At 35.6% G+C, this 24,842-nt stretch overlaps 1 protein-coding gene across 4 annotated transcripts in view; it reads right to left on the reverse strand.

Annotated features, from left to right (window-relative positions):
* Positions 1 to 11,936: 11,936 nt before the first annotated feature.
* The window catches only part of POT1 (protection of telomeres 1), a 106,779-nt gene continuing 93,873 nt past the window's right edge, over positions 11,937 to 24,842 (reverse strand). For all 4 annotated transcript variants that reach the window (XM_054496755.2, XM_054496751.2, XM_054496752.2 and 1 more), the window contains 5 exons: positions 23,929 to 24,064; positions 17,908 to 17,996; positions 15,866 to 15,957; positions 13,921 to 14,026; positions 11,937 to 12,743 (listed from right to left, as the gene is read on the reverse strand). In XM_054496755.2, coding sequence (XP_054352730.1) covers positions 12,631 to 12,743; positions 13,921 to 14,026; positions 15,866 to 15,957; positions 17,908 to 17,996; positions 23,929 to 24,064 — 536 coding nt within the window. In that variant the 3' untranslated portion in view covers positions 11,937 to 12,630. The remainder of the gene's footprint in view (positions 12,744 to 13,920; positions 14,027 to 15,865; positions 15,958 to 17,907; positions 17,997 to 23,928; positions 24,065 to 24,842) is intronic.

Below are 24,842 nucleotides of genomic sequence, written 5' to 3' on the forward strand. Positions count from 1 at the left end.
TTGCTGCCTTTAGAATAGATTTTGAAGATTGTTTTGTGGACACCAGACCCTTAATCATTTCATGAAAGAAACATTGTTATAATACAGTTTTCCACTTTTAAGACATATAAGCATTGTATTATAAGTAAATTAATATTAATGTATTAATATTACACAGTGAAAAAGTGCAAAACTATGAGTTGGCAATATAGTTATAGCCCTGGGTCAGTTTCTGGTTAAGCCAGTTTCAGTTTTCAGTTCATTAAAGTGCGGAGGGGATGCGTCAGTTGATCACAGATTTTTTTTATTAGGCCTTTTGTAATGGGCTAAATGTTTAGGTCCCCTGAAAATTTGTATGTTGAAATCCTACCCCACAGATGATGGTATTGGAAGGTGGGGTCTTTGGGTGGTGAGTAGGTTATGAGAGCCATGTGAGGTGACAGTGAAAAGATAGTCATAAGCCAGGAAGTTGGCCCTCACCAGACACCTAACCTGCCAACATCAGAATTTTAGACTTCCCAGCCTCTAGCACTGTGAGAAATAAATTTCTATTGTTTTTAAGCCACCCAGTCTATGGTTTTTGTTATAGCAGCCAAAGGGATTCAAACAGCCTCCAAGATAGCAAAGGTCTTCAAGTGCCAGTGTTCTTGGTTGTAGTAGGAAGAAGATAATGAAATTTCCCTAAAATAGGTTGTTGAGAAGACCAAGATAAAACACAATCAAAAAAGGTATTGTTATACATATCTAAAGGCAGTGACTTTTTAAAATAATTTTTTGGTGTTTATGGTAATTATCTTTATCAATGCATTTTTTTGTCATTAACAGCCTGCCTTTAGATTAGCCAAGAGTATACAACTGAAGTATATCACATGAAAACTAACTTTTCTGCCAACAACTGTTGAATTTTTTCCCTAATGCAACAAGAATAGGAACAAAAGAGTACATTTTGCATCTATTGTCTTTGAAGTGCCTCATTGAAGGTTTTTTGTGATCTACTAACCTGGAGAAAGGTTACTATAAATAAATATTGTAATATCACATTGATCCTTTTGCCTTTTTAATTTGTACCATATACATGAAATTGTATTTGTGCATTCTATCTACTCATAGGAAAAAACAAATCAACTATTGCTGTGAAAGGCATAAAATTCTTTCTTACGGATTTTGAAAAATCGATCTAGATATTAGAATAATTACATATGTTTGCTATTATGTCAACATCAGTTATTATCAATGACTTCTAATGTATAGATTTTTTACTTACACCTGGCTTATAGCTGAATATTGGTAGAAAGGTTGACAGTGTACTGAATGACGCAGGCTATCTTCACCCAACTTGTTAACTCTCCTGTGTTCATCTGTGCTTTCAGAGTCTGAAGTATGTCTCCTAAATAACTGTTAGGAAAGAAAATGGGTATGTCTGATACTAAAATGGAGCTACAACAATTCTTTCTACATAATGGGGCCCAGTAAAAATCTGTGGGACAAACCCACATGTAAAGCTTTTGTTTCAGGCAGTAATATAATTTTATTAATTGTCATAAAATTTTAGGCTGTATATTTTGGATCGGTGCTCTCGGGGGAAGTTGGGGGAATGTTAGAAGAAACTTCTGGGAAAACTACAGCCTACATCCTTCCCCACCCCCACCCACTCCAAGGTGGGAGAAAGGACATAAGAGAATTCAGGGCAGGTTAATACTACTACCAACCTGAAGTCTCTAGAAGTGCATTATGAATTATAAAGAGTAATGTATGTAGTTATTTCTTTAAATTTGAGGTTTTTCCATTTAAAAATATCTACTACCTAAATAAACTGCCAGGGATTTAAAGAAAATTAATGATTAGTTTGCAAGAACACTAATGTTTTACTCGCTACAGACTGAAATTAATAGAGAAAAAAAGCTCCATTCAGATGAAGGAGCTAAAGAATTAATTTTCCTCTTTCTCAAAACACTGACGTGAACAGGGGTAATATAAAGTTCTTCTAGGTGAGATTGAAAAGTCTTCTTCCAGACGTCAAAGAGGAATTCACACTTCAGAAGAGGAAACTCAATAGGAAGAGAATTATGAATAAAGGTCAATGATGATTTTGGATTTGTGGTAATATTTCTTATTTCTTTTTCCTTAGGCTACTTAGGGGTTTGTTCTTAAATCATGTCCAGAAGGAAGCCTGTAAAGCAGTATTCTGTCATTTCCTTCTTTCCACTGAGAATGCTCATTATATTAAGCCTTTTAGCTAGATAGTTAGTGTAAAACATCTCGTTACTGGATAGGGTGATTTCCTATTTTAGGGCAGTCAGCAACAACAGTCAGTGGGATACAACAGAAGTGTCTCTGGGCAAAACTGAACAATCAAAGAAATGTTAGAATTGGAAGGGACCTTAAAGATCTTCCAGTTTACTGGTTTACAAACCATTTCTGAACTATTAGAGGACTTCAAGGGAGCAATGGGCAGAAAGTGGTGTTCCTAAACTATTTTCAACATTTCAAAAAGCTTAAACAGTTGCAATATTAACCACGAGAAATCTGCAACAGTTCCTTGCTTTTGCTTAGGAGTAGATGAATTATGTTAAATTCAGCATTAGTTATAGTAATCAGACCAAAAGCTCTTATTTACATTTTCATTTAATAGGTGAAATTTTATAGGCATACGTTGTAAACTAATAAGTGCTGAAAATTTGAAAGCAAACGGTCTTTTATAGTCCAGAGAAGTGACTTGCTCAGGATTAAATGAATTAGTGTGAAGCCAGGGACTGGATCTCAAGTTTGCTGATTCTTAGTAGGTGAGGCTTGGGGTAAGCAATCTCATCTGCCAGCTCTGCCTTCACTTCCCAGCTTGGGCTGGGCGGGTGCCATTCACCCTGAGTCTGTGTCAGGGGTGATCCCCAGAGTTGTGCAATGGAGCCTTCTGACACCTGTGCTTGGTAATCCTTCTATTTTTAATAAAAATGTCACTTAATCTCAGATATTGACAACAACATCAAGTATTGTGTTTTTCCAGATTGATTTGCATTTCATAAAGGCTTAAGGCTTTAAGGCAAAGAACGGAAACGGAAGCTCCACCAAGAGAGATCCAACCTCTCAGTAGGTGTTCTTTTGGCAGAGTGGAATTTCTGGTAAAGAACCAATGACTAAGACAAGTATGAGCTGTTTTTGTTTTTGTTTTTTTAACTTTGCAAAAGAACATTGACCTTTTTGGAGTGGAGCTGGAGAAAACATGATATGAATGTTTGCAGAGTTGGCTTCCCTAATAGGGGAAGTTAACTGAATTGTGCCACATGGTTTTACCTCCTCTGCTGTTATCCTGTGGGTGTGGTACTGCTGTCAAAGATTTGCTTTATCACTGTCTTAGAATGACCAAGTGTAGTGTCATAAAGACTGAAGAATACATTGAAGCCCGATTTCAGTAAATTTTAAGTACCCAACATGTGTTCTCCCATTACGAACCTAATCTTATTTTCTGAGGTAGATAAATTATGTTCCATGTCTCTTTTGTGATCTTAAGGTAGAAAGTAATCTTGCATATTCAATATTGGAAATTCAATGCTTTCAAACAGATGTCAGTTATGGTCTGTAGAACCATAAAATAAGCATTAAAATGTCTTACCAAATATCCTAGCATAAAAAAACGCATTTTGATTTGCATTTAGATTTCACTAAAGCCACAGGGACTCAACACTAGCAGTGTATTATATCATTATTCTTTCTTTAAATCTCTATTATAAGAAGAGACAGGTACATTGAGTTATATAATCACACTCCAAATTAGATCATACCAAATAATAAGACAAATATTTCCTGATGACTCTGAAAAACAACTAATGGTAGTCAATGATTTATTACATATAAACACTTTAGAGTGATAAAGGCATTAGGAAATGTACAGTTTTATTTGCATTTAGTTTTCAGTGACTTGAATGAAGAAACTGCAAAGACTTTCTCCAACTAGCTACATGCAAAAAAATTTCCCATAAAATTTACAAATGACTTCCTTTCTGCCATTGTTTCAGAGTAGAAAAGAGTGTTTTCCTTATTCCTCAGTGCTTATACACTATTATTTTCAGATTCCTCTTCATTAAGTTACTTAGTCAAGCTATTCTCTATTTTAAAAATCAGCCCTACTGGCATATAATGATTACTGAGTTTCTTTTTTCTCCATATTTTTGCACAACAGGAACAAGATAATGAAAAAATAGCATTTGCAATCATAAAACTATCCAGATAACCATCTTAGGAGAGGATTCTTTGGTCAACTGATCCAATGACATTCACTCCATTTCATTCCCATGTTCCTTCCATTTCATACTCATTTTTTAATAGCTTCACTAGTTGGGCCTGAAATAACCTTAAGGGTGTAGTTGCTTCCCCTTGTCACCATTAAAGCAAGGGTGGCTGGGATGTTAAGGAATCAGCAAAATAGAGGAAAGGAATAAATTTTAAGGCTCTTTTTAAGAGGGTAACAATAAAGATGATTGGTTTTTGTCGCCAAAACTTACTGACATCTAATCCTTTATGAGACTTTCTTCTGTGCCGGATTCTAAGCATTTTAATATTTCATTTCTTCCTGCCCCATCACGGCCTTCTAAAGTGGGCACTATTATAATTCCCAATTTTCAAGAAGAGCTAACCACTGACTTAAGGTCAAATAGCTAGTGAGCTGTGCAGCAGGCAGTTGAATCCATGCAGTCTTGAGCTAGATTCCAGAGTGACACCTTGGAATCTGATACTTTTAAAGTTCCCTTCCCAGGTGATAATAACCTGAAGCCAGGGTTAAGAACCACTGATTGGTACAGATTAATAACTTGAAGCCAGGGTTAAGAACCACTGATTGGTACAGATTCTAGATCAAGGCGCTTCAACTCAACTGTTTTCAGGGCCAGGCATTTTAAATAAATTTTTAAAAGCAATCAGATCCAGACCCCACACTCTAAAAGAATTTTGAAAAGTGGGTCCACATATTTTTACTAAAGGAGAAATCATTTGGGGACATTGTTAACACAAATGACTGAGCCTCAGCCCATCGAATCTTTATTCAATCTATATCACAATTACCTAGGCTTTACTTTTTTTTTTTTTTTTTGAGATGGAGTCTCACTCTGTCACCAGGCTGGAGTGCAGTGGCGTGATCTCGGCTCACTGCAACCTCTGCCTCCTGGGTTTAAGTAAGTGGTTTTACTTTTCAATGTAAATTTCTGCATCCCAGGTTACCACTGCTCTAAAATCAATTTAGGTGCTGATAAATTCTAGTATTTTTGCCATTACTTTAAATGGCAAAAACTGCAATTACTTTTGCACTAACCTAATATTTTTGGGAGAGAGTTCTCAAATATGAGATGATCATTTTATTCATTCTAGGAATTTTTACTGAGCATTTATTATGTGCCATGAATTTCTAGATACTTGGTGAATGGCAGTGAAGAAATCAAACTCTGTGCCTCTCTAAGGAGCTCATGTGCTACTGAACAAATAAATGTATGTGAGATGAAGAAATAAATCTATGTCACATGGATAAAAGCAGTGGAGAAAAATAAGGCAGGGGTGGGGGCATGGAGTGGGATGGGTAGGGTTGTCCTTTATATAGTCAGGGGTGGCCTTTCTGGTAAGATCATGTTGGAACAGAGGATGTCAGGCAATGAACCATGAAACCTACAACTACTCAACAGTATCCAGACTAAAGTAACAACATCATGTACAAAGGACCTGCAGGTTGGAAAAATAAGACCAGTGTTTGGAAAGCAGTGAAAGGAGAAAAATGAGAATAGAAGGTATCAGAGTGGTAGTGAGGAACTGGATCTATCACACTGGGTGGTGAAGGCCATGGTAATCACATGGAAAATAACATGTGCTTTATGTGTTAACAGATCAACCTGGGGCTGAGAATGCAATATGTGGGGAATTGTGGAGGCAGGAAGACCAGTTGCAGGGCATTGGCTCTAGTCCAGGCATAAAAAGATGGTAACATGACCAACATGATGGTAGAAGTGGTAATAAATGGTCAAATTCTGGATGTATGTTAAAGAGTTAGCCATGATAATTTTTACAATGGATTGGATGTGGAGCGCAAAAGAAAGAGGAATCATGGATGACTAGATGTAATGTTTGGGTATTAGAGCTCAGTAAATTTGATGTAGGTAAAATACTCTCTCAGCAAATTCCCAGTTGGGCACAGGTGTGAAGCTAATTTGACTTATGACTAAAGCAACACTTTCCATGGAGCACTAAAGGTGAAAAACTGGAATACATGTCTTCCAAATGACTCATTAAAACCTGCATTCTTCCTGACATGAATTATTATGTTCAAGATTTCTTTTAATTCATCATCTCCAACAAGAAAAGGAAAAGGCCAATTTTCTCAGTGACATTTGTATCCAAAGATAATAGTTTTTTTTTTTTTTTTTTTTTTTGAGACGGAGTCTCACTCTGTTGCCCAGGCTGGAGTGCAGTGGTGTGATCTCGGCTCACTGCAAGCTCCGCCTCCCAGGTTCACGCCATTCTGCCTCAGCCTCCCGAGTAGCTGGGACTACAGGCGCCCACCACCACGCCCAGCTAATTTTTTTGTATTTTTAGTAGAGGCGGGGTTTTACCATGTTAGCCAGGATGGTTTGATCTCCTGACCTTGTGATCCACCCACCTCGGCCTCCCAAAGTGCTGGGATTACAGGTGTGAGCCACCATGCCCGGCTGAGAATAGATTTTTTAATACCAGAAAAATATTTGACTTTTTCTTGTAATGATTGCTTCTAATAATTTTTAAATATGCAGATATTTCAGACCCTTTACATTAATCATTAAAACAAAAACATTCCTCACATAAGAGACAAAAGGTGGACAGTTAGAGGAATATTCCCCTGCTCCATTTCTTCCATCTTCAGAACTTAACTCCTACATTCTGGATCATGTTTTTGCATTTTAAAGCAACTACTATTAACTACGTAAATCATTCTGTTTTGGGTGTGTAATATAAAAACTTACCTGTACTCAATACTGAGATAAAGAAAAGATTTGTATGCCCTAAAAGCATAATTTAATAACTTTTATTTAGTAGGAGCAATGTAACCTGTTGCATTTTCATGTGTAATAATGATACGGACAGAAGACAGGAAAATACGCGGTAGGAGAGAGCAGTTCCCTGGCAAAGGCCCTACTCTCAAGCCTAGAAACCCACGGCCCTAAATGGGAACAGGCATTCCTGTTTTCATACCCAAAAAGTTGCCTTTTGGCCTGCCATGCCCCCCTATCCTGTACCCATACGAACCTCAGGCCCCAGACTCCAGCAGCAGATGAGGAGACGAACAGAAAAATGGCGGAAAGGCACAGTAGACAAGGAGAGAAGGCAAGGAGTGCCTGAATGTTGAGTTTGGCTGGAGGTGATGGGAGAGATCAGCTGGTGGATGGCCAAACTCCAGGGGAAGATCATCTTTCCACTCCATCCCCCTTCCAGTTCCCCACCCATCCCATTGACAGCCACATCTACCATTCAATAAAACCCGCACATTGACCATTCAAGTCCATGTGTGACCTGATTCTTCCTGGACTCCAAACAAGAGCCTGCGTGACAAGGGGGCACTGAGAGGCTAGCACTTAAGCCATCTGCGGATGGCAGAGCTAAAAGAGCACTGTAACACTGGGGCTTCAGGAGTCGCAGGCATCCACCCCTAGATGCTGCCATGGGGCTGGAGCCCAAAAGTTCTCACCCCAGTTCCTGCACCTACCCGTATGTGTGCTCCCTGTCCAATAAGGGTTTTGAGTTTGCAGCGGCCTGAACACAGAGTCACAACCCTGTCACATGTCCTGCGAGGGGTGTCAGCGAACACTGCTGTTTCAATAAGTTTTGTTAAAACCTGTAGCATTCCTTGGATTAGAGTTTTTAAATTATCTTTAACTTCTCTCTTTGGCCCTTCTTGTCCTGTTTCTAAAGGTGTGTCCTGTGTCCCATGTTTGTCTTTTATTGTAAATCGCACCAAATCCTTTTTGGATACAGACACTGTATGAGTAATAAATGAATACAGAGGTATGTAATAACTTTTACATATCATTTTGTACTTTGTATTGTCTTAATCTCCATTTAACCTTTTACTGTACAAAAATATTTAACAATTCCAAAATTTAAAGATAAGTTTATTTTTTTAGAACCTTTTCTAATGAAGATTAAGCACATAAGATTTCCTATACAAAAATAAAACCACAGCCATGCCTACTGCTGCAAGCTATGTTTTCACTTGACTCCACAGGTTAATACTTTTGATTTTAAAATGACTTACCTTCCTTGTAGTGCTATGAGAGACTTGTATTAGCTATTTATGTATGTATTAACTATTATAAAAGCTTGGGACAGAATGTCACTTACGAAGTAGCTAAACTTGGCAAGGGACTTTAAATTCTAGAAAGACTGCCTTCTAATGGAGGACAGAAGTCAGCTAAGGAATAGTGTTTGTGTAACAACAAACGGGCTTTTATCTGGGAGTTCCAATTTCAAAGAAGGGAAAAACCATTTTGAAGTTATAGGGAAAAAAAGCAAGGTTGTATATAAAAAGGTACATGTTTAGGAACTGCACCATATTTGTTTAATAGATGATAGGAAGGTTAAGGTTTTTAAAACACACATGCTTTCCAAATCTTTAAAATACTATGAACAAATAGATGAAATAAAAGAAACTTTCACACAAGTTGAAAATGCTTTCTTTGGAAGTTGTGGACTAGATTTTTAGGTAAATTCCAACCTAGTATCCTGCAAAGTGAACACAAAGAGAATAAAAGCATACACACACACACACACACACACACACACACACAACCAATGTGTGACTGTGACTTTGTGGCCTACGTCTCAAGGAAAAATGCCAGAAATTCATTAAGATGTTGCTAGAGTCGAAAAATAGCCGAGGAATCTCTGCACTATCCATGTTTCACCAATTGGCCATGTGAGGAAGACCTCCCATATACACTGATACATTATCTTTGTCATTGTAATTGATGCCCAATAATTTTCAACCCATCAAATGCAGTCCTGATGGAAGGGACATTTATTTATCTCCATGTAAGATGATCATCACTTAGAGTCCCTAGCTGATCTCAAATTTCCTAACAGCTTAAATCACAATAGTGAAAAAACAAAACAAAAACAAAAACATAGCACTACTAATTTCCCGACTGCCAAAAGAAGATAGGATCTCACATACCTGACAGCACCTGTGAGTGCCTGCTTAGTGAGTTTAGATACCCTTTCCAAGTACCAGAGAGAAGACAGGTCATCATGCCCAGATTTTACTAGCTGACTAGGTCCCTTTTTCCTGGAATGGGTAGGGTTGACACTATCCAGATTCTGAGGGGCCAAGAAAGGAAGAGATATTTATATTTCCCCTAAAATAATGTTCTAGAACTTTAGTGTGACTTATCATAGCCTTCACAGAGTCTGTATTTCCTAATGAAAAGCGTTACAGGTGTTCTTTTTTCTTACATTAACATTCATTTCACAATAAATTCTTCAAAGCATGAAATAATAATTTAAAGCAACTATGTCATGGCAGAGTCCTAATCCTGTATTGGAAGTCTGTATAGGTCTCCAAAATTCTTATCACCTAAAAACCTCCAGAGGACATAGTGAAACTAGGTCTTTGGGCTTCCAGATGCATTTAAACGGGAAATAACACCAGACAACATACAGACTAAAATAATAAGTAAAACACATTATCATGAATAACTATGTGGTAATAAAGCAGATAACAAGAATACATTTTTGTAAACATATAAAATCCCAAACCGGCACAATAAAAAATAGAATACTTACACAAAAAACCACAACAGAAATAGAAAGTAAAATTATCAGAGAATTACACATTGAAAGTTACTTATGCTGAGTAATTATAGGCAATGAGTTTCTCCGTGTATGTGTATCAACATGAAAAAATACAGTTGTCTACATAAAGTGACAAAGTTGCAGAACTATTTAACATGATGCTAAAATATATATGTGTGTGTATTACATACACACATATGCATGCTCACATGTTCTTAGAAAGAACAATCTGAAAAATTATACATTGTATTGTTAAAAGTGGTTTCTTCCTGGGTACTAATTGGAGCAGGAATCAGTTCAAGTTTATAGACCCTATATTTGTTTCAAATTCTTACTTTTATTAATTAAAAAAATCTAGATAAAAACAAAACTTGATGAAATATAAGGTCAAATTTAAAACAACATTGAAAATAATCAAAAGAGTTTAGCCTTTCCAGATCTCAAGAAAAGCTTCTAGAAAGTATAGAAGAAAATTGTCTGGATTCAGAGTCACACGTAGTGACAAATTCATGCTTTGATATCTAAAACAGGACTGCATAGTCAGCTGGGAAGTAGGCAGGAAAAAGATTTTGGTCCTTTCCTGTTACCTCCAAGTAGCTAAGGCACAGGATCTACACCAATTTGAAATCTGGGCAGCCAGTACCCTAATGGGTGAAGATGGCTTTTTTAGGTAGACAGAGGTATAGTCAGCTTCTTCTAGACCATCAACATCAGTCTTTCTATAATCATTTAGAAACAATTTCCAACTTAAAGCATGAGCAGGGGTAAAAAGAAATGAGGAATGATACATTGTATGTTGGCATGTATAGTTCCCTCAAATACAGCAGTATAATTGAAGGTGGCCACAGAAAAAGCCTGTAAGTAGTGTGTTTCTCATTGCTACATCCAGATAAAGAATAATGGACTGTCTCAGATTTTTCTAAGACATACATTCTAAGAACAATACAGGGACAGCATGAGTCAATCCAGTAGTGTCTTAAAAAATGGATGCTGCGAAAGTGGAAACTGAGGCTGAGTCTGTACACAAACCTCTTTCTTAAATTTGTGTAATTTAAAATCTGACAGGAAGATTCTATCTGTGTTTACAGAAAGGGGCAGGGATCAAATTGGGGCACAATGAACTACCATTTAGTTGTTGCTCCAGAAATAAAATTCTCCTCTCTGGGTTCCTGATTAGCATAAAGTGCATACATCATCTCTAGAGAAACACTAGATGTTGATGGAATAAGTCTTGCTAAAAACTGAAAAGTTTTTTAAAAAAAAGACAAGGACAAAACCCCACAATAAACCAAAAGAAATGATAATGTGGATGTTTATTTAAAACAAAAATAAGAAGAGACATGGCCTATCATCATGAAGATTCATGGGAAGAGTTTTCCTTTGTTAACATGGAGATCTTGCAGGCTCACAGTGTGAACCTATGGCACCTTTGGACCTCTACTCTTCTAGATTGAGTGCTTCCTGAAGGCAGAAAAAATGTTTATCTCACCTTTGTATCCTGAGCACATCATCAACACGGAAACACACCTGTTCAACTGTAGGGTTTTAAAATATTTTTCCTGAAAGTGTTTTGAACCCAGAGTCTATATTCTTGAAAATAAAATCAGTCTTTCTCATTGTCTCAAACAAGCTGGTAAGTCGATGATGGGGGACATTGGTAGTTAAGTAGAGAGATGTGTTAATGTACTCAGGAACTAGAATTTAGAGTTATTACGAGCAAAGAAAGTCAGTTATCCAATCTTTTTGACAATAAGATGTTAAAAGTATTTTGAAACTATAGAAAAACACACTGATTCCTCTTATAAGCTATTTCCAATGTTATTTCAGATATTTAAGTCAAAGACTCATTGCAGAAAACTGTTAGCTTCTGTTTCAGAATCCTTGAGTGGTTAACAGTACAGGCTCTGAATAGAGATTATGTGAATTAAGGCACAGACTCTAGCATTTAAAAACTGTGTGAACTTAGTCAAGTCAGCTTATCAATCAAGCCTCAGATTTCTTATCAGAAAAATAGGTTGCTGTGAGGATCAAATACATGTTTAGTGCTTAGCACAGTACCTGGGATGTAGACAGCCCTAAACATCTGCTGCATTGCCACACCTATTTCGATTCTTTGCCTCATATCATTTTTCAGCTCAACTTACGGCAAATAAATGAAACAGTTGAAATGTGTGCACTTATTTATTCTTCACTAATATTAAAACAGGTAATTTATATCTGTCTTTGGCAAATAACATACACAAATCTATACATATATATAAATGTATAAAATTGAATATTCATGATTTTAAATTTGACAAACACTGTCAGGTAAAAATCAAACTATTTCACTAAGTTAACATCTCATTCAATTAGTTGTAAGTTGTAATAGCGGCATATTTTACATGAGACTATTAGAAAAGGATAATATTAAGTCATTAACATTATAAATCTGACCACTTTTATTAGGTTGAGGTGAAATAGAGATATCTCTACTATCCTGGAGAGAAACAAGCAATAAAACCATGTATTACAAGTTTAAAGAAATGAATTTATCCTAAAATCATCAGTATCAGCACCCCAACAAAGCAACTTTGCCATTTCTACTTAAAGTACACTGTAGCTTGATCAGACAAACACTTATCTCAGCACTACTTGTTTAAGCAGGTCTCTTTGTACAAAAGCAAAACAAAATTCATAGCCATTATTTACCTTGCACCCAGTAAAAGCCAAGAGATTTAAGGTAAGGACATTTTCTAATCCCATACCCATGCTAACATCATCAACATTGCTGATACAAAACTCAGGGCAGGAAAAGAAGCTCAAACAGTGAAGGTGAATGGCAACATTTTATGTATGCTAAATTGGATGGCAATATCAGATTACATCTTCTGCAACTGTGGTGTCAAAAATCTGATAGCAAATTTGATTATCCGTTCCATTTGTGACATTGTATGACTTGATGAAGCATTCCAACCACGGATATGCATCTACAAAAACAAAAACAAAAAAAGCTATTTAACCATTAAAACAAAATAAATAACTCTGAAATAGGTACCTAAGCTTACCACTGAGCTAGAAAAATTAACATTTATTTTGGCTTGAAAAGTAAGTAAATGTTCCTTCCAAATTTAACATTATTCTCTCTTCAAAATACATACTAGATTCATGTTATTGTTTTGGAGCAATTGTGACTAATTTGAATTTTTTGCCACAAGCAGGTAACAGTGATTACATCTTGGGTTTCAAAATGATTGGTATATATTTCAAAAATCTAAAATAGTGGTTAAAATGGGTCTACCAGGCCCATGCTTTTGGATATAAAGATTTACTTCTAGAAATCTATCCAAAAGAATCCAAACAGCTAACACAAATTAAAACTGACAACAAATAAAGGTATTCAGGTTAAACTTTGTTAGAGATCAATACAAATTCCTATCATTATGTAACTATTACAAGATGCAAAGATTGACCAGGGAGAGTAAAGCTTGATTAAAAATAATATACAAAAATTAAACCAGCTGCTAAATCTACAGCTGGTAAAATTTCCTACAATAAAAAATTGTTAGAAAAATCAAATTGTCTTAATATGACTTAGATCTGCAAGTTTCAACATAAGTACAAATATGGTCACAGAAGGAAAATTCAGTGGCAGCAGGTATAAGCAGTACAATTTGAAATGAGGAAGATCTGGTTTGTTAATCAAATGTTTATGCAGAAAACAAAGCTCATAAAAAATTGGTAAAACAAAAGCTTGTAAAATCTGAAACTAGTTAACAATAAATAAAAAAAATTAATCCATGAATTAAATTGGATAATTGGAGTTTGTTACAGAAAATGTTTACTGCCAACAATTCACCACTTTTGGTTTAATTTCAACTAAAATGCTTGTAGCGTGACAATGTCAAATGTGCTTGTGATCAAAACTACCTCCCTTTCCTATATTTAAAAATATTTTAAAAATCTTTTGACTGCAGGAATTATGATTCGTAACTATTTTATCCCTGCCACTCTCTTCATTACAGGTTGATCATACAGTAATCACTTACTACTTAGTAATTCATTTGGAAGCAAAGCTTTCAGACTTCTAAAAGTCCACAGAGTACATATATGTTAGTGCTATCTCAAGTAAAAGAAGTGTGGGATTGTTAAAATATTCTTGCCTACCAACTTTTATTCCTGGAGGACAAAACATATCCATGATCATATCCATACTTTTCTGAAGGTCATCATCCATTAGAACTTCTGATGCTGGAATCTGGAAGAATTTGTCCTTAAAAATGTTTCATGAGAGAAAAAAAAAGGAAATAATATTAATCCTTTTTAATGTTATTATTAACACATATTTCAATATTGTCCAATTAAAAGATAATCTAGACAGTTTCCCTCTATCAAGATTGTAGAATTCATAAACTAGAATGCTGGTCTCAACTCCAAAATCTTATTTACTCTTTAATCTTAAAATAGCTTTGAGATACACATAATCAAGTAAATTGCTCTGATTTAATAATGATGATGGTAATAATGATTTAAAAACAATGAGGCTGACTATTCTCTTTGTGCATAGAAAAAAAATCTTGCGCTAAGCTTAAATGAATATAACATATAGTATATGTATTATATAGTTATTTAATTTTGCTCTTCCCTACTATGTTATAAGTTTCAAGAAGGAAGGAATTTTGTTTACTTTGTTCACCGCTGTGTCTCCATCACATAGGATAGTACCTAGTACACACCAGATGCTCATTAAATATTTAATGAAAGGTTAAATGAATTGTGTAGGTGGGAGAAAAATTTTCCCCTCAACTATACCTCAGATCTTTTCCAATCCATGTAGTAAACATTTTAACTTTACCCTAAGAGAGGTCTGGGCTTTGACCTTAGCTTGTGGAACGTAATCTCTAAGCCCTTTCTATGTCACACTTGATAGAAGTATTTTTGCCTGGAAGCCCTGGGTCACTATGAATAGTTTAACAACATGATGTAGGGTGGGAAGTTTGGAGCATGTGGTATCAGCTTGATCTCAAGAGGGGCTGAAGACTATGATCAGCCATATGGGCAGTCAACCATACCTACATGATAGAGTCTCACTAAAATCTTTTAGCAGAGCTTCCCTATCTGGCAATGTATTATGTATATTGCTACACACTGTTGCAGGGAAAGTAACAGTCCACAACTCTATGGGGAGAGGACAACCATAAGTTCCATGCCTGGAACTTTCCTGGACTCTGTCCTATACATCTCTTTCATTATCTAATTTTAATGTACATCCTTTAGCTGTAATAATCTGTAACTGTCAGTATAACAGTTTTCAGTGAGTTCTAGGAGTCTTGTGAATTATCAAATCTAAGAGTGGCCTTGGGGACTTCCAACTGCAATTAGTGTCAGAAATGAGGAAGGTTTTGTAGACTGCCTCAAAACTTTATACAATAATATCTATCTTCCCTGTTAAAGTAACTTCATTCCTCTAATATGAAATGTGGAGGTTTAAAAAGTATGATCAAGGCCAGGCGCGGTGGCTCATGCCTGTAATCTCAGCACTTTGGGAGGCCAAGGGTGGGTGGATCACGAGGTCAGGAGTTCAAGACCAGCCTGGCCAAGATGGTGAAACCCCGTCTCTACAAAAATACAAAAATTAGCTGGGCGTGGTGGTGCATACCTGTAATCCCAGCTACTTGGGAGGCTGAGGCAGAGAACTGCTTGAACCCATGAGGCGGAGGTTGCAGTGAGCCGAGATTGTGCCACTGCCTTCCAGCCTGGGCAACAGAGCAAGACTGCATCTCAAAAAGCAAACAAACAAAAGTACGATAAAATGTTGACTACAAATAATGCTTCCATAGTGTGGCCATATCTCTGCATTTTGGCCGTGGTATAGGGAATGACTCTTTAAATCCCTGCTCTTTAATTTTTCACTATTCAAATGTTAAGATTTAGTGTCAAATAAAAAAAGAGATACATACACAGATGATTCAAGATTTATGTGCTCATATTTTATTTATATTTTTAAGTTGCCTTAAGTCCTTTTAGGAATAAAGCAGGTATGAATAAATGTATTCAATTTTTTAAATATTATTTTTTAATTAAAAATATCTTTATTACCTCTGATACTTACAGAATCCATGAGATAGGCTTCTAGTACTCCTGTTCCATCATCAAGTGTAAAGGTCATAACAAACACATATTGGAGGGGTACAATACCCAATACTAGTCAAGGAAAAAAAGATCAAACCATATGAGTCTGCTATTCCTTATTATCAAGGTAAAGTTAAAATTGTTTTATGATAGTATAGACTTGTAAATTTTATTTACTAAAATAACTTAAGATACAAAGAAAAACTTGGTATTATCTCCAGGTAGATAGTGTCAGAATTGAATTGGAGGACACCCAGCTGGTGTCTGCTGAGGGATTGCCTGCTTGGTGTGTGGGTGAAAACCCCTATGCATTTGGTCACATAAGTCTTCTGCGCTGATTGCTGTGGTGTCAGAGCAGAGGACAGTTTGTGTTTTTAACTCCTCAGATACTCATCCTATAATTAAGCTCATTTAGCAGATTCATTTTGGAATATTTCACTATACCTACATAGGGAGAATATCTTATGATAAGCAATTTAATCTTTTTGATTAAATATTAACGTATATTTAAAATGAGTTGACACCCTCACACCTGTATTCTCAGCACTTTGGGAGGCTGAGGTGGGCGGATCACCTGAGGTCAGGAGTTCAAGACCAGCCTGGCCAACATGATGAAACCCTGTCTCTACTAAAAATACCAAAAAAAATAGCTAGGCATGGTAACACACACCTGTAATCCCACCTCCTTTGGAGGCTGAGGCATGAGAATTGCTTGAACCTGGGAGGCGGAGGTTGCAGTGAGCCGAGATTGCACCACTGCACTCCAGCCTGGGCAACAGAGTAAGACTCTGTCTCAAAATAAATAAATAAATAAAAATAAATAAATAAAACAGTTGATAGCCTCCATAGAAACCACAAAAAGTGATTCATGAAATGTAACTCATTGCATGTTAGTTTTATGAAAGGTAAAATTAAAATACAGAATATTCTAAAAAATAGCATGCAGTTAAATACCGTTTTAGCATGCCTCTCTCCTTTCTATTATAAGCTAGGGGAATAATTTATAACTTTAAAAAAGAAAAAAGGGATATCATCTGGTTGAACGGACAAGAATGTCAGAATCTGAGATTTAATAATTTGGTAAGATGAGGAAGAAATAAGAAATTAGAGATACTGGGTAAAATGAAAATTCACAGGTTAAGATAAATATCTTCTTGTTTGGAAATGGAAGATACTCAATTTATAGAATGTTTTATTAGCTTTTATCTGTGGAACTCATATTTAAACAGTAGGACTAATTAAGAGGGCAAGTAAGAATAAATTAGGACATACAGACATGAACTACGGCATACAACAGACATTAATACAGGGGAACTGATTTTTAGGCTTCAAAAGGTCTCAATAGGTTAAAACTGTGAACTAAAGCTAAGAAAGATGAACTTAGCACCTACTCCCAGGAACCATAAAAACAAAAATATTACATTAAGAATATATATAATGAAGAGACCAAGTTCAAGAAGTTCATGTGACAGAAAAAAAAAAATTACATTAAGAATAAAATGAGGAGACCAAGTTCAAGAAGGAACCTAGGATTTCACTGGACCACAAACAAAACATGAGATGGCTGTATTAAAAAGGAAAGAAAATAAAACCAAGTGTACAAATAAATAGCTATACAATGACATTTCAGGCTAGTAGAAGCTGAGTGTCCAGTTTTAGGTAAACAATAATTTCACTCTACTCTGAATTGGCCAAACAACATCTGCAGCACAATATCCAGCTCTGAATGCCAAATTCTGAGAAGAGCACTGGTAAAGTGGAATGCTTACTGAGGAGGAAAAACAAAATAGTAAGGCATAGGGGAAAGTACAAACAAATGTGACGGTGCCTGCTTGAAGAAATACAGACTAAAGGAAGGCTTGGCAGATACCTTTAAATTTACAAAGTCTGTTTATCTTACAGAAGAAGGAATAAGCATACAAAGAAGGAACAGGTATACTTTCAGGTATACTGAAATATAAGTAGGTGAAATAACCTTGTATACAAACAGTTAAAATTGCAGGGCATGGAAATTTAGCTAACCTTCTGCCACAGAAGAAGGAATCCACGATGTTTTATCAACCAAGGAATTTAGATTTTGTATGGATCTCAAACTAGAACACTGTTTACATCTGAAATTTATAAAAGAAAGAACCATAAATATTTACAAGTAATTTAGCTTGTTTAATTGTTATAAACTTTTACTGCTCAAACATGTGTAGTTTTAAAATATAAATTATTAAACAGAAGAATACTGCACCCCATATTGTAATGTGCCTGCCTGTTTCACAAGAGAATTATGAAAGAGTAAGCTTATTACATAAAGGCAATAAAAAAGACAGTATAAGATTCAGGATAAACAACTATAAATTGAGAACAGGGTGCTCGGTTCCAGGTCCAAATCATTAATTAATTTTGCTCTCAATTTCCTTATTTGTTAAAATGAAAAGTTGAAGAAAAGGATCATCTCTAAGAATTCTGATTCTATGATCTCTCTCTCTCTCTCTCTCTCTCTCTCTCTCTCTCTCTATATATATATATATATTTTTTTAAGACAAGGTCTCACTCTGTCACCCAGGCACTGTCACCTCTGCCTCCTGGGCTCAAGTGAGCCTCCCACCTCAGCCTTTCAAGTAGCTAGAACCACAGTTGCACACCACCATGCCTGGGTAATTTTTGTAATTTTGTAGAGACAGGGTCTTGCCACAATGCCCAGGCTGGTCTCAACTCCTGAGCTCAAGACATCTACCTGCCTTGGCCTCCCAAAGTACTGGGATTACAGGTGTGAGCCACCATACTTGGCCTCTGTAAGTAATATCTTAATAAATTCAAAGTGTTAATAAATATGGCCAATAGAGAAAAATTACGAACATGCAAGATTCTAGATAATTAATATTTTTAGTAAGCACATATCCAGAGGTTTGTAGTTTATGATGCCTAATTCCATAGTTAACTTTTGAAATGTATATAAATCTAAGACTACACAATACACTGAAGTTGTGCATTGTGTAGTACAGGTATTTTGCTTTACTTGAATACCAACATATTTTAACTATGAGTAATTTATTTTTTATTATGCATCATCATAATGTTTATGAGATGTTGATAAGAAAATATACTTGAAAAGATATACTTGAATAAAAATAAAAGTTCGAAAGGTCCATGCAATTTGTTTTCATTTGCACTTTGAGGAAAACAAGACGGTAACCACATTACATCTTATCCCCTCCTATTTATTAAATATATAGGTGTTTCTTTTCTAACAAAAGATGTCAATTTAACGAAAGAATATTATTGCCTAAGAAAAAGACTACGATATTGATTAGCATTAGACATTATTAAAGTAAGTATAGTATAAAAATTAAAAATTAAGGATATTAAGTCAAAATTAAATACAGAACTACTTACTTCCAAAGCAGTGAAAGGGGAAACAGAAAAAATTAGAAACATAAACTAAATATATCAATAACTTAAGAACATATTTAAACTCAACTATTAAAACTAAAATTTAGCCATAAGCTTTTATTTATGAGTGACATACAAAATAGAATGCCAGAAACTTGAAAGCAAAGGGATGAGAGTAACCTATAAAGCAATTACCAAACAAAATTTTTTAAAAAACCTATAAAACACAAGAAACCATAAAGTTAAAAAGGCATGGAATACACTAGAAGTATGGATGAAACGGACAAAGATTAGTATCTCTAACATGGAAAGAAACCTTACAATCAATTACATGTATGTGCGCTCACACATAAACCAAAAAAGAAATCAGTAACTACATAGAAAAACAGGCAAAAGATGTGAACATGGAATTCATAAAGTAGGAAACCTATGTAGCTGATAAACACAGGGGCTGCTTAAACACACTAGACATCTAGGAAATACAAAGAAAAACATCATGGATACCATCTGATGCTCACTGGCGTGACAAAATTACAAAATTAATGCCAAGTATCAGACAGAAATATACTAATACCAAGTGCTGGAGTGAACTTGGTAGAAACTAAAATTTTATACATTACTGATGGGACCATATATTGTTAAAACCATGGGAAGAACAATTTGGTATTTCTTCCCATAAAGCAAAACTTATATATACCTTATAATCCAGTAATTCTAATTCCAGGTAAACACCTTAGGAGTAACTTTCAAACATTTTTGTTAAGGACTCACAGTAAGAAATTCATTTAATATCATATCTTAGTAATACATACATACACATACAATTGAAATGAACGTTTAGGGAACAACATTGACCCTTACTGTGTAAAATGTTCTTTATTATCCATTCCCTCTCATTCCATTTCTTACTACAACTAAATCATATAATTAAAAAAAAACTGTTTATGACCCACTGAACTCATTTTATGACAAGGGAAATACACAAGAAAACATATAACGTGACTTCAGTATGGTCTGTAAATGAAACAAAAAATAACACATATCCATTAATAGGAAAATAGGCTAATAAATTCTGATATTTCATAACATACTCCATAGATGTTAAATAATCTAAATCTACATGCGTCAATAGGGGTAAATCTTGAAAATTATAATGAATCAAAAAAAGCAAGCTGCAAAAGGCTTGGCATAGTACGAAACAGTTTATATAAATTTAAAAAATGAAAAATATGCCATACTGCTTAAGAGTTCACACATATAATGAAGGCATAAAAACATTGATGAGAAGGATTTAATCCAAGTTTGGAAAAATAGCTACCTCTGAGAAAAAAGAGTTAGAGAAGGGATTGATACAGGGTTATACTACTTCTCTGTAACATTTAATTTCTTAAAAATAAAAGTTTGGAGGCCAAGGCAGGTGGATTGCTTGAACTCCAGAGTTCAAGACCAGCCTGGGCAACACGGCAAAACCCCCTCCCTACAAAAATTAGCCAGGTGTGGTGGTGTGCACCTGTAGTCCCAGCTAGTTGGGAGGCTGAGGTAGTAGGATTGCTTGAGCCCAGGATGTCAAGGCTACAATGAGCTGAAATCATGCCACTGCAGCCTGGGTGTCAGAATGACACTGTCTCCAAAAAAAAAAAGAGTCTGAGTCTGAAATAATCTTAAAACGTTAAGATTTGTTAAATCTAAATGGTGGATACATAATTGTTGTGATGTTACTTTTTATATTTTTCTACAAGTTAAAATTATTTCATAACCCAAAAATAAAAAGAAGAATCAATTAAAAGATATACTGGCTTTTGATGATGAAACTCAAGTAATAAAAAATGTAAAAATGTCTTAAAATCTGGAGTGTGAACAGCATTTGCCTTAGTTTTGAAGCAACTAGTAAAAAGTCCACAGCCTTGGTTGGGCACGGTGGCTCACACCTGTAATCCCAGCACTTTGGGAGGCCGAGATGGGCAGATCACCTAAGGTCAGGAGGTCAAGACCAGCCTGGCCAACATGGTGAAACCTCGTTTCTAGTAACAATACAAAACAATCAGCCGGGTGTTAGTGGTGCGTGCCTGTAGTCCCAGCTACTCGGGGGGGGGGGGGGGGTGTTGAGACAGGAGAATCACTTGAACCTGGGAGGCAGAGGTTGCAGTGAGCCGAGATCATGCCACTGCACTCCTGCCTGGGCAATAGAGCAAGACTTCATCCCAAAAAAAAAAAAAAAAATGGGGGCCTTAAGGTAATTTTTTTGAGGCTTCTAGTAAAAGAAGAAGTAGTATTTCAGAGTTTAAAATGAATATGAATATTTCCTTTCCTGGTTTAGACTCGTCATGGTGCCCAGTACTGGCAAGGCAAAATAGAGAGAAAGGGGAAAGAACAAAAGCAAGTGAGCGAGGATGTGCATGCAAAAAGAGAAAGCTCAGTGACTTATTATACAAGAAAAACACAATTTTATGAGTTTTAATTTTTTAATTAATTGGCTTAATTAAAAATCATTTTATTTTCAAAAAAGATGGACTCTCAGATCATGAGTCTAATGAGAGGGAGAATTAGACACTGAGTATATCAGAGTAAAAACAGCTATAACACAGAGATTTAAGTCAGTGGCATACACTTTCGCTTTATGGCTAAAATTTTATGATATGTTGGAAGAACACAGGGCAATGCCTAACAGTGACTTTACCACACAATTAGGGAGGTATCATGCTTACAGTATAATATTTTTCAACAAGTATATAATTTTTCAATCAGGATTTACACATTATGACAATGACTACTAATTGCTACAAACGTAGAAGTCGGAAAGAAAGAGGAATAGGTGATAAAACATATGCTATAATCCAAGGTTTCTCAAATCAGAATGTGTCCAGGGTGATTGTCTCATCAAGCGGTAGAGGAGAGTTTATCCCTACACCCTCCTTCTAAATGTAGAAATCTGTTTATAGCTCCTAATGAATTCTTTTATATTCCAATTTTCAGTGGCAGCAAATTTGTAATTTAGTGGCTCAGAAATTCCGAAACTGAATCACTTAATTTTTACTAGGTTTGCAGCTCTGAATTTTCCTCTGTAACTGGAATCTAAATCCTCACTGTTAAAGAAAACAAGTGAGTACCAGCCTCTGGCTGAGGAATCAAAAGATGGCAGCCTTATGCCTCACACATTGTGTGTACTCTCACTATATATACTTATTAAAAGAACAGATATATGCCAGAAAAACCTAGTACATATAAGTTGATACACTGTAAGTTTATGCTGAACATATAGTAACCAATGAAATAAACTAATAAAAATTACTCTTAAACAGTTTTTAATTCCAAAAGTTTTCTCAGTTGAGAACACCACCACACATCTACAACCACCTGATCTTTGACAAACCTGACAAAAACAAGCAAAGGGGAAAGGATTCCCTATTTAATAAATGTTGGGAAAACTGGCTAGCCATATGCAGAAAACTGAAACTGGACCCCTTCCTTACACCTTATACAAAAATCAACTCAAGATGGATTAAAGACTTAAATGTAAGACCTAAAACCATAAAAATCCTAGAAGAAAACCTGGGCAATACCATTCGGGACATAGGCATGGGCAAAGACTTCATGTCTAAAACACCAAAAGCAATGGCAATAAAAGCCAAAATTGACAAATGGTACCTAATTAAACTAAAGAGCTTCTGCACGGCAAAAGAAACTATCATCAGAGTAAACAGGCAACCTACAGAATGGGAGGAAATTTTTGCAATCCGTCTGACAAAGGGCTAATATCTAGACTCTACAAAGAACTTAAATTTAAAAGAAAAAAACAACCCCATCAAAAAGTGGGCGAAGGATATGAACAGACAGTTCTTAAAAGGAGATATTTACACAGCCAACAAACATATGAAAAAAAGCTCATCATCACTGGTCATTAGAGAAATGCAAATCAAAACCACACTGATACACCATCTCACGCCACTTAGAATGGTGATCATTAAAAAGTCAGGAAACAACAGAGGCTTGAGACAATGTGCAGAAACAGGAATGCTTTTACACTGTTGGTGGGAGTGTAAATTAGTTCAATCTTTGTGGAAGACAGTATGGCAATTCCTCAAGGATCTAGAACTATATACCCAGCAATCCCATTACTGGGTATATACCCAAAGGATTATAAATCATTCTACTATAAAGACACATGCACACGTACGTTTATTGCAGCACTATTCACAATAGCAAAGACTTGGAACTAAACCAAATGTCCATTAGTGATAGACTGGATTAAGAAAATGTGGCACATACACACCATGGAATACTATGCAGCCAAAAAAAGGATGAGTTCATGTCCTTGCCAGGCATATGGATAAAACCGGAAATCATCATTCTCAGCAAACTAACACAAGAACAGAAAACCAAACACCGCATGTTCTCACTCATAAGTGGGAGTTGAACAATGAGAACACATGGAGACAGGGAGGGGAACATCACACATCAGGGCCTGTCAGGGGGTGGGAGGCTAGGGGAAGGACAGCATTAGGAGAAATGCCTAATGCAGGTGATGGGTTGATGGGTGCAGCAAACCACCATAGCACGTGTATACCTATGTAACAAACCTGCATGTTCTGTACATGACTCCAGAACTTAAAAGTATAATAAACAAAACAAAACAAAACAAAACAAAACAAAACAAAATACCCATAGTGATGTATTGTTCCTTGTATAAGAAACGGTGCTGAAAGGTCCAAAAGTTCCAGGTCTTCGTGGCCAGATCTCACAGGAATTACACTATTAAACTTGTTCGAGAGTTTGCAAATTTCACTGAGTGTACCTCCTGTTAAGAGAATAAATAAATCTTTCAAGTAGTATAAATAAAATGTAGACAAAGTACAGTCCTATTAAATAATGTGTGAGGTATAATAAAAGACTAAAGGAATTGACAGAAAAAGACAATGAATGTATGTGAAAAATATTAATTTGTAAATGTACAATCCTATACATTAATTAAAAAAATCAATGCACAAAAATGCTGAGACTTGGGTAAAATATAAAGCTTGTGAAATTTTAGCCAACTTCTTAAATTTAAACAAACTGCTCTTTATTTCAGGAACACTTTGGTTCAAATAACCAAAAGAGGGAATATAAGTTAAAAGCTAAGTTATGATCAGATTCTCACTAATTTGCTATATACTAATTAATATCTGGGCAAATTTAGAGTTTAAATCTCAATTTTCAGGTCAATATTTCATTTAAATATAGATACGAGTAGTTCATGTGATATGAATTCACATATAAAATTTGTTCATTTTTCCTGGGAAAATTATCACAGTTAATTCTATGACAGAGTAAGCATTCAAATGACCAAGCTGGCTGAGAAGTATTGCCCAATGCCATGTCATTATTAGAAGGCAGTGTCCTTTTTATTTAGCTTATAATGCTTCCCCTCTCCAGGCAAAACGAAAAGGATTTAAAAAATACCTCTGTGTATTTTCTAAAATTTGGGTAGAATTTGTAATGTCAACATTCAATTATAAAGGAGAAGCACTTCTGGTATAGCAGAGTGAGGACATCCAAAGACACACTTGACTATAACAGCAGTAAGAATATTGGCA

The sequence above is a fragment of the Pongo pygmaeus genome, chromosome 6 (genome assembly GCF_028885625.2).
Source record: "Pongo pygmaeus isolate AG05252 chromosome 6, NHGRI_mPonPyg2-v2.0_pri, whole genome shotgun sequence".
Classification (NCBI taxonomy): Eukaryota; Metazoa; Chordata; class Mammalia; order Primates; family Hominidae; genus Pongo; species Pongo pygmaeus.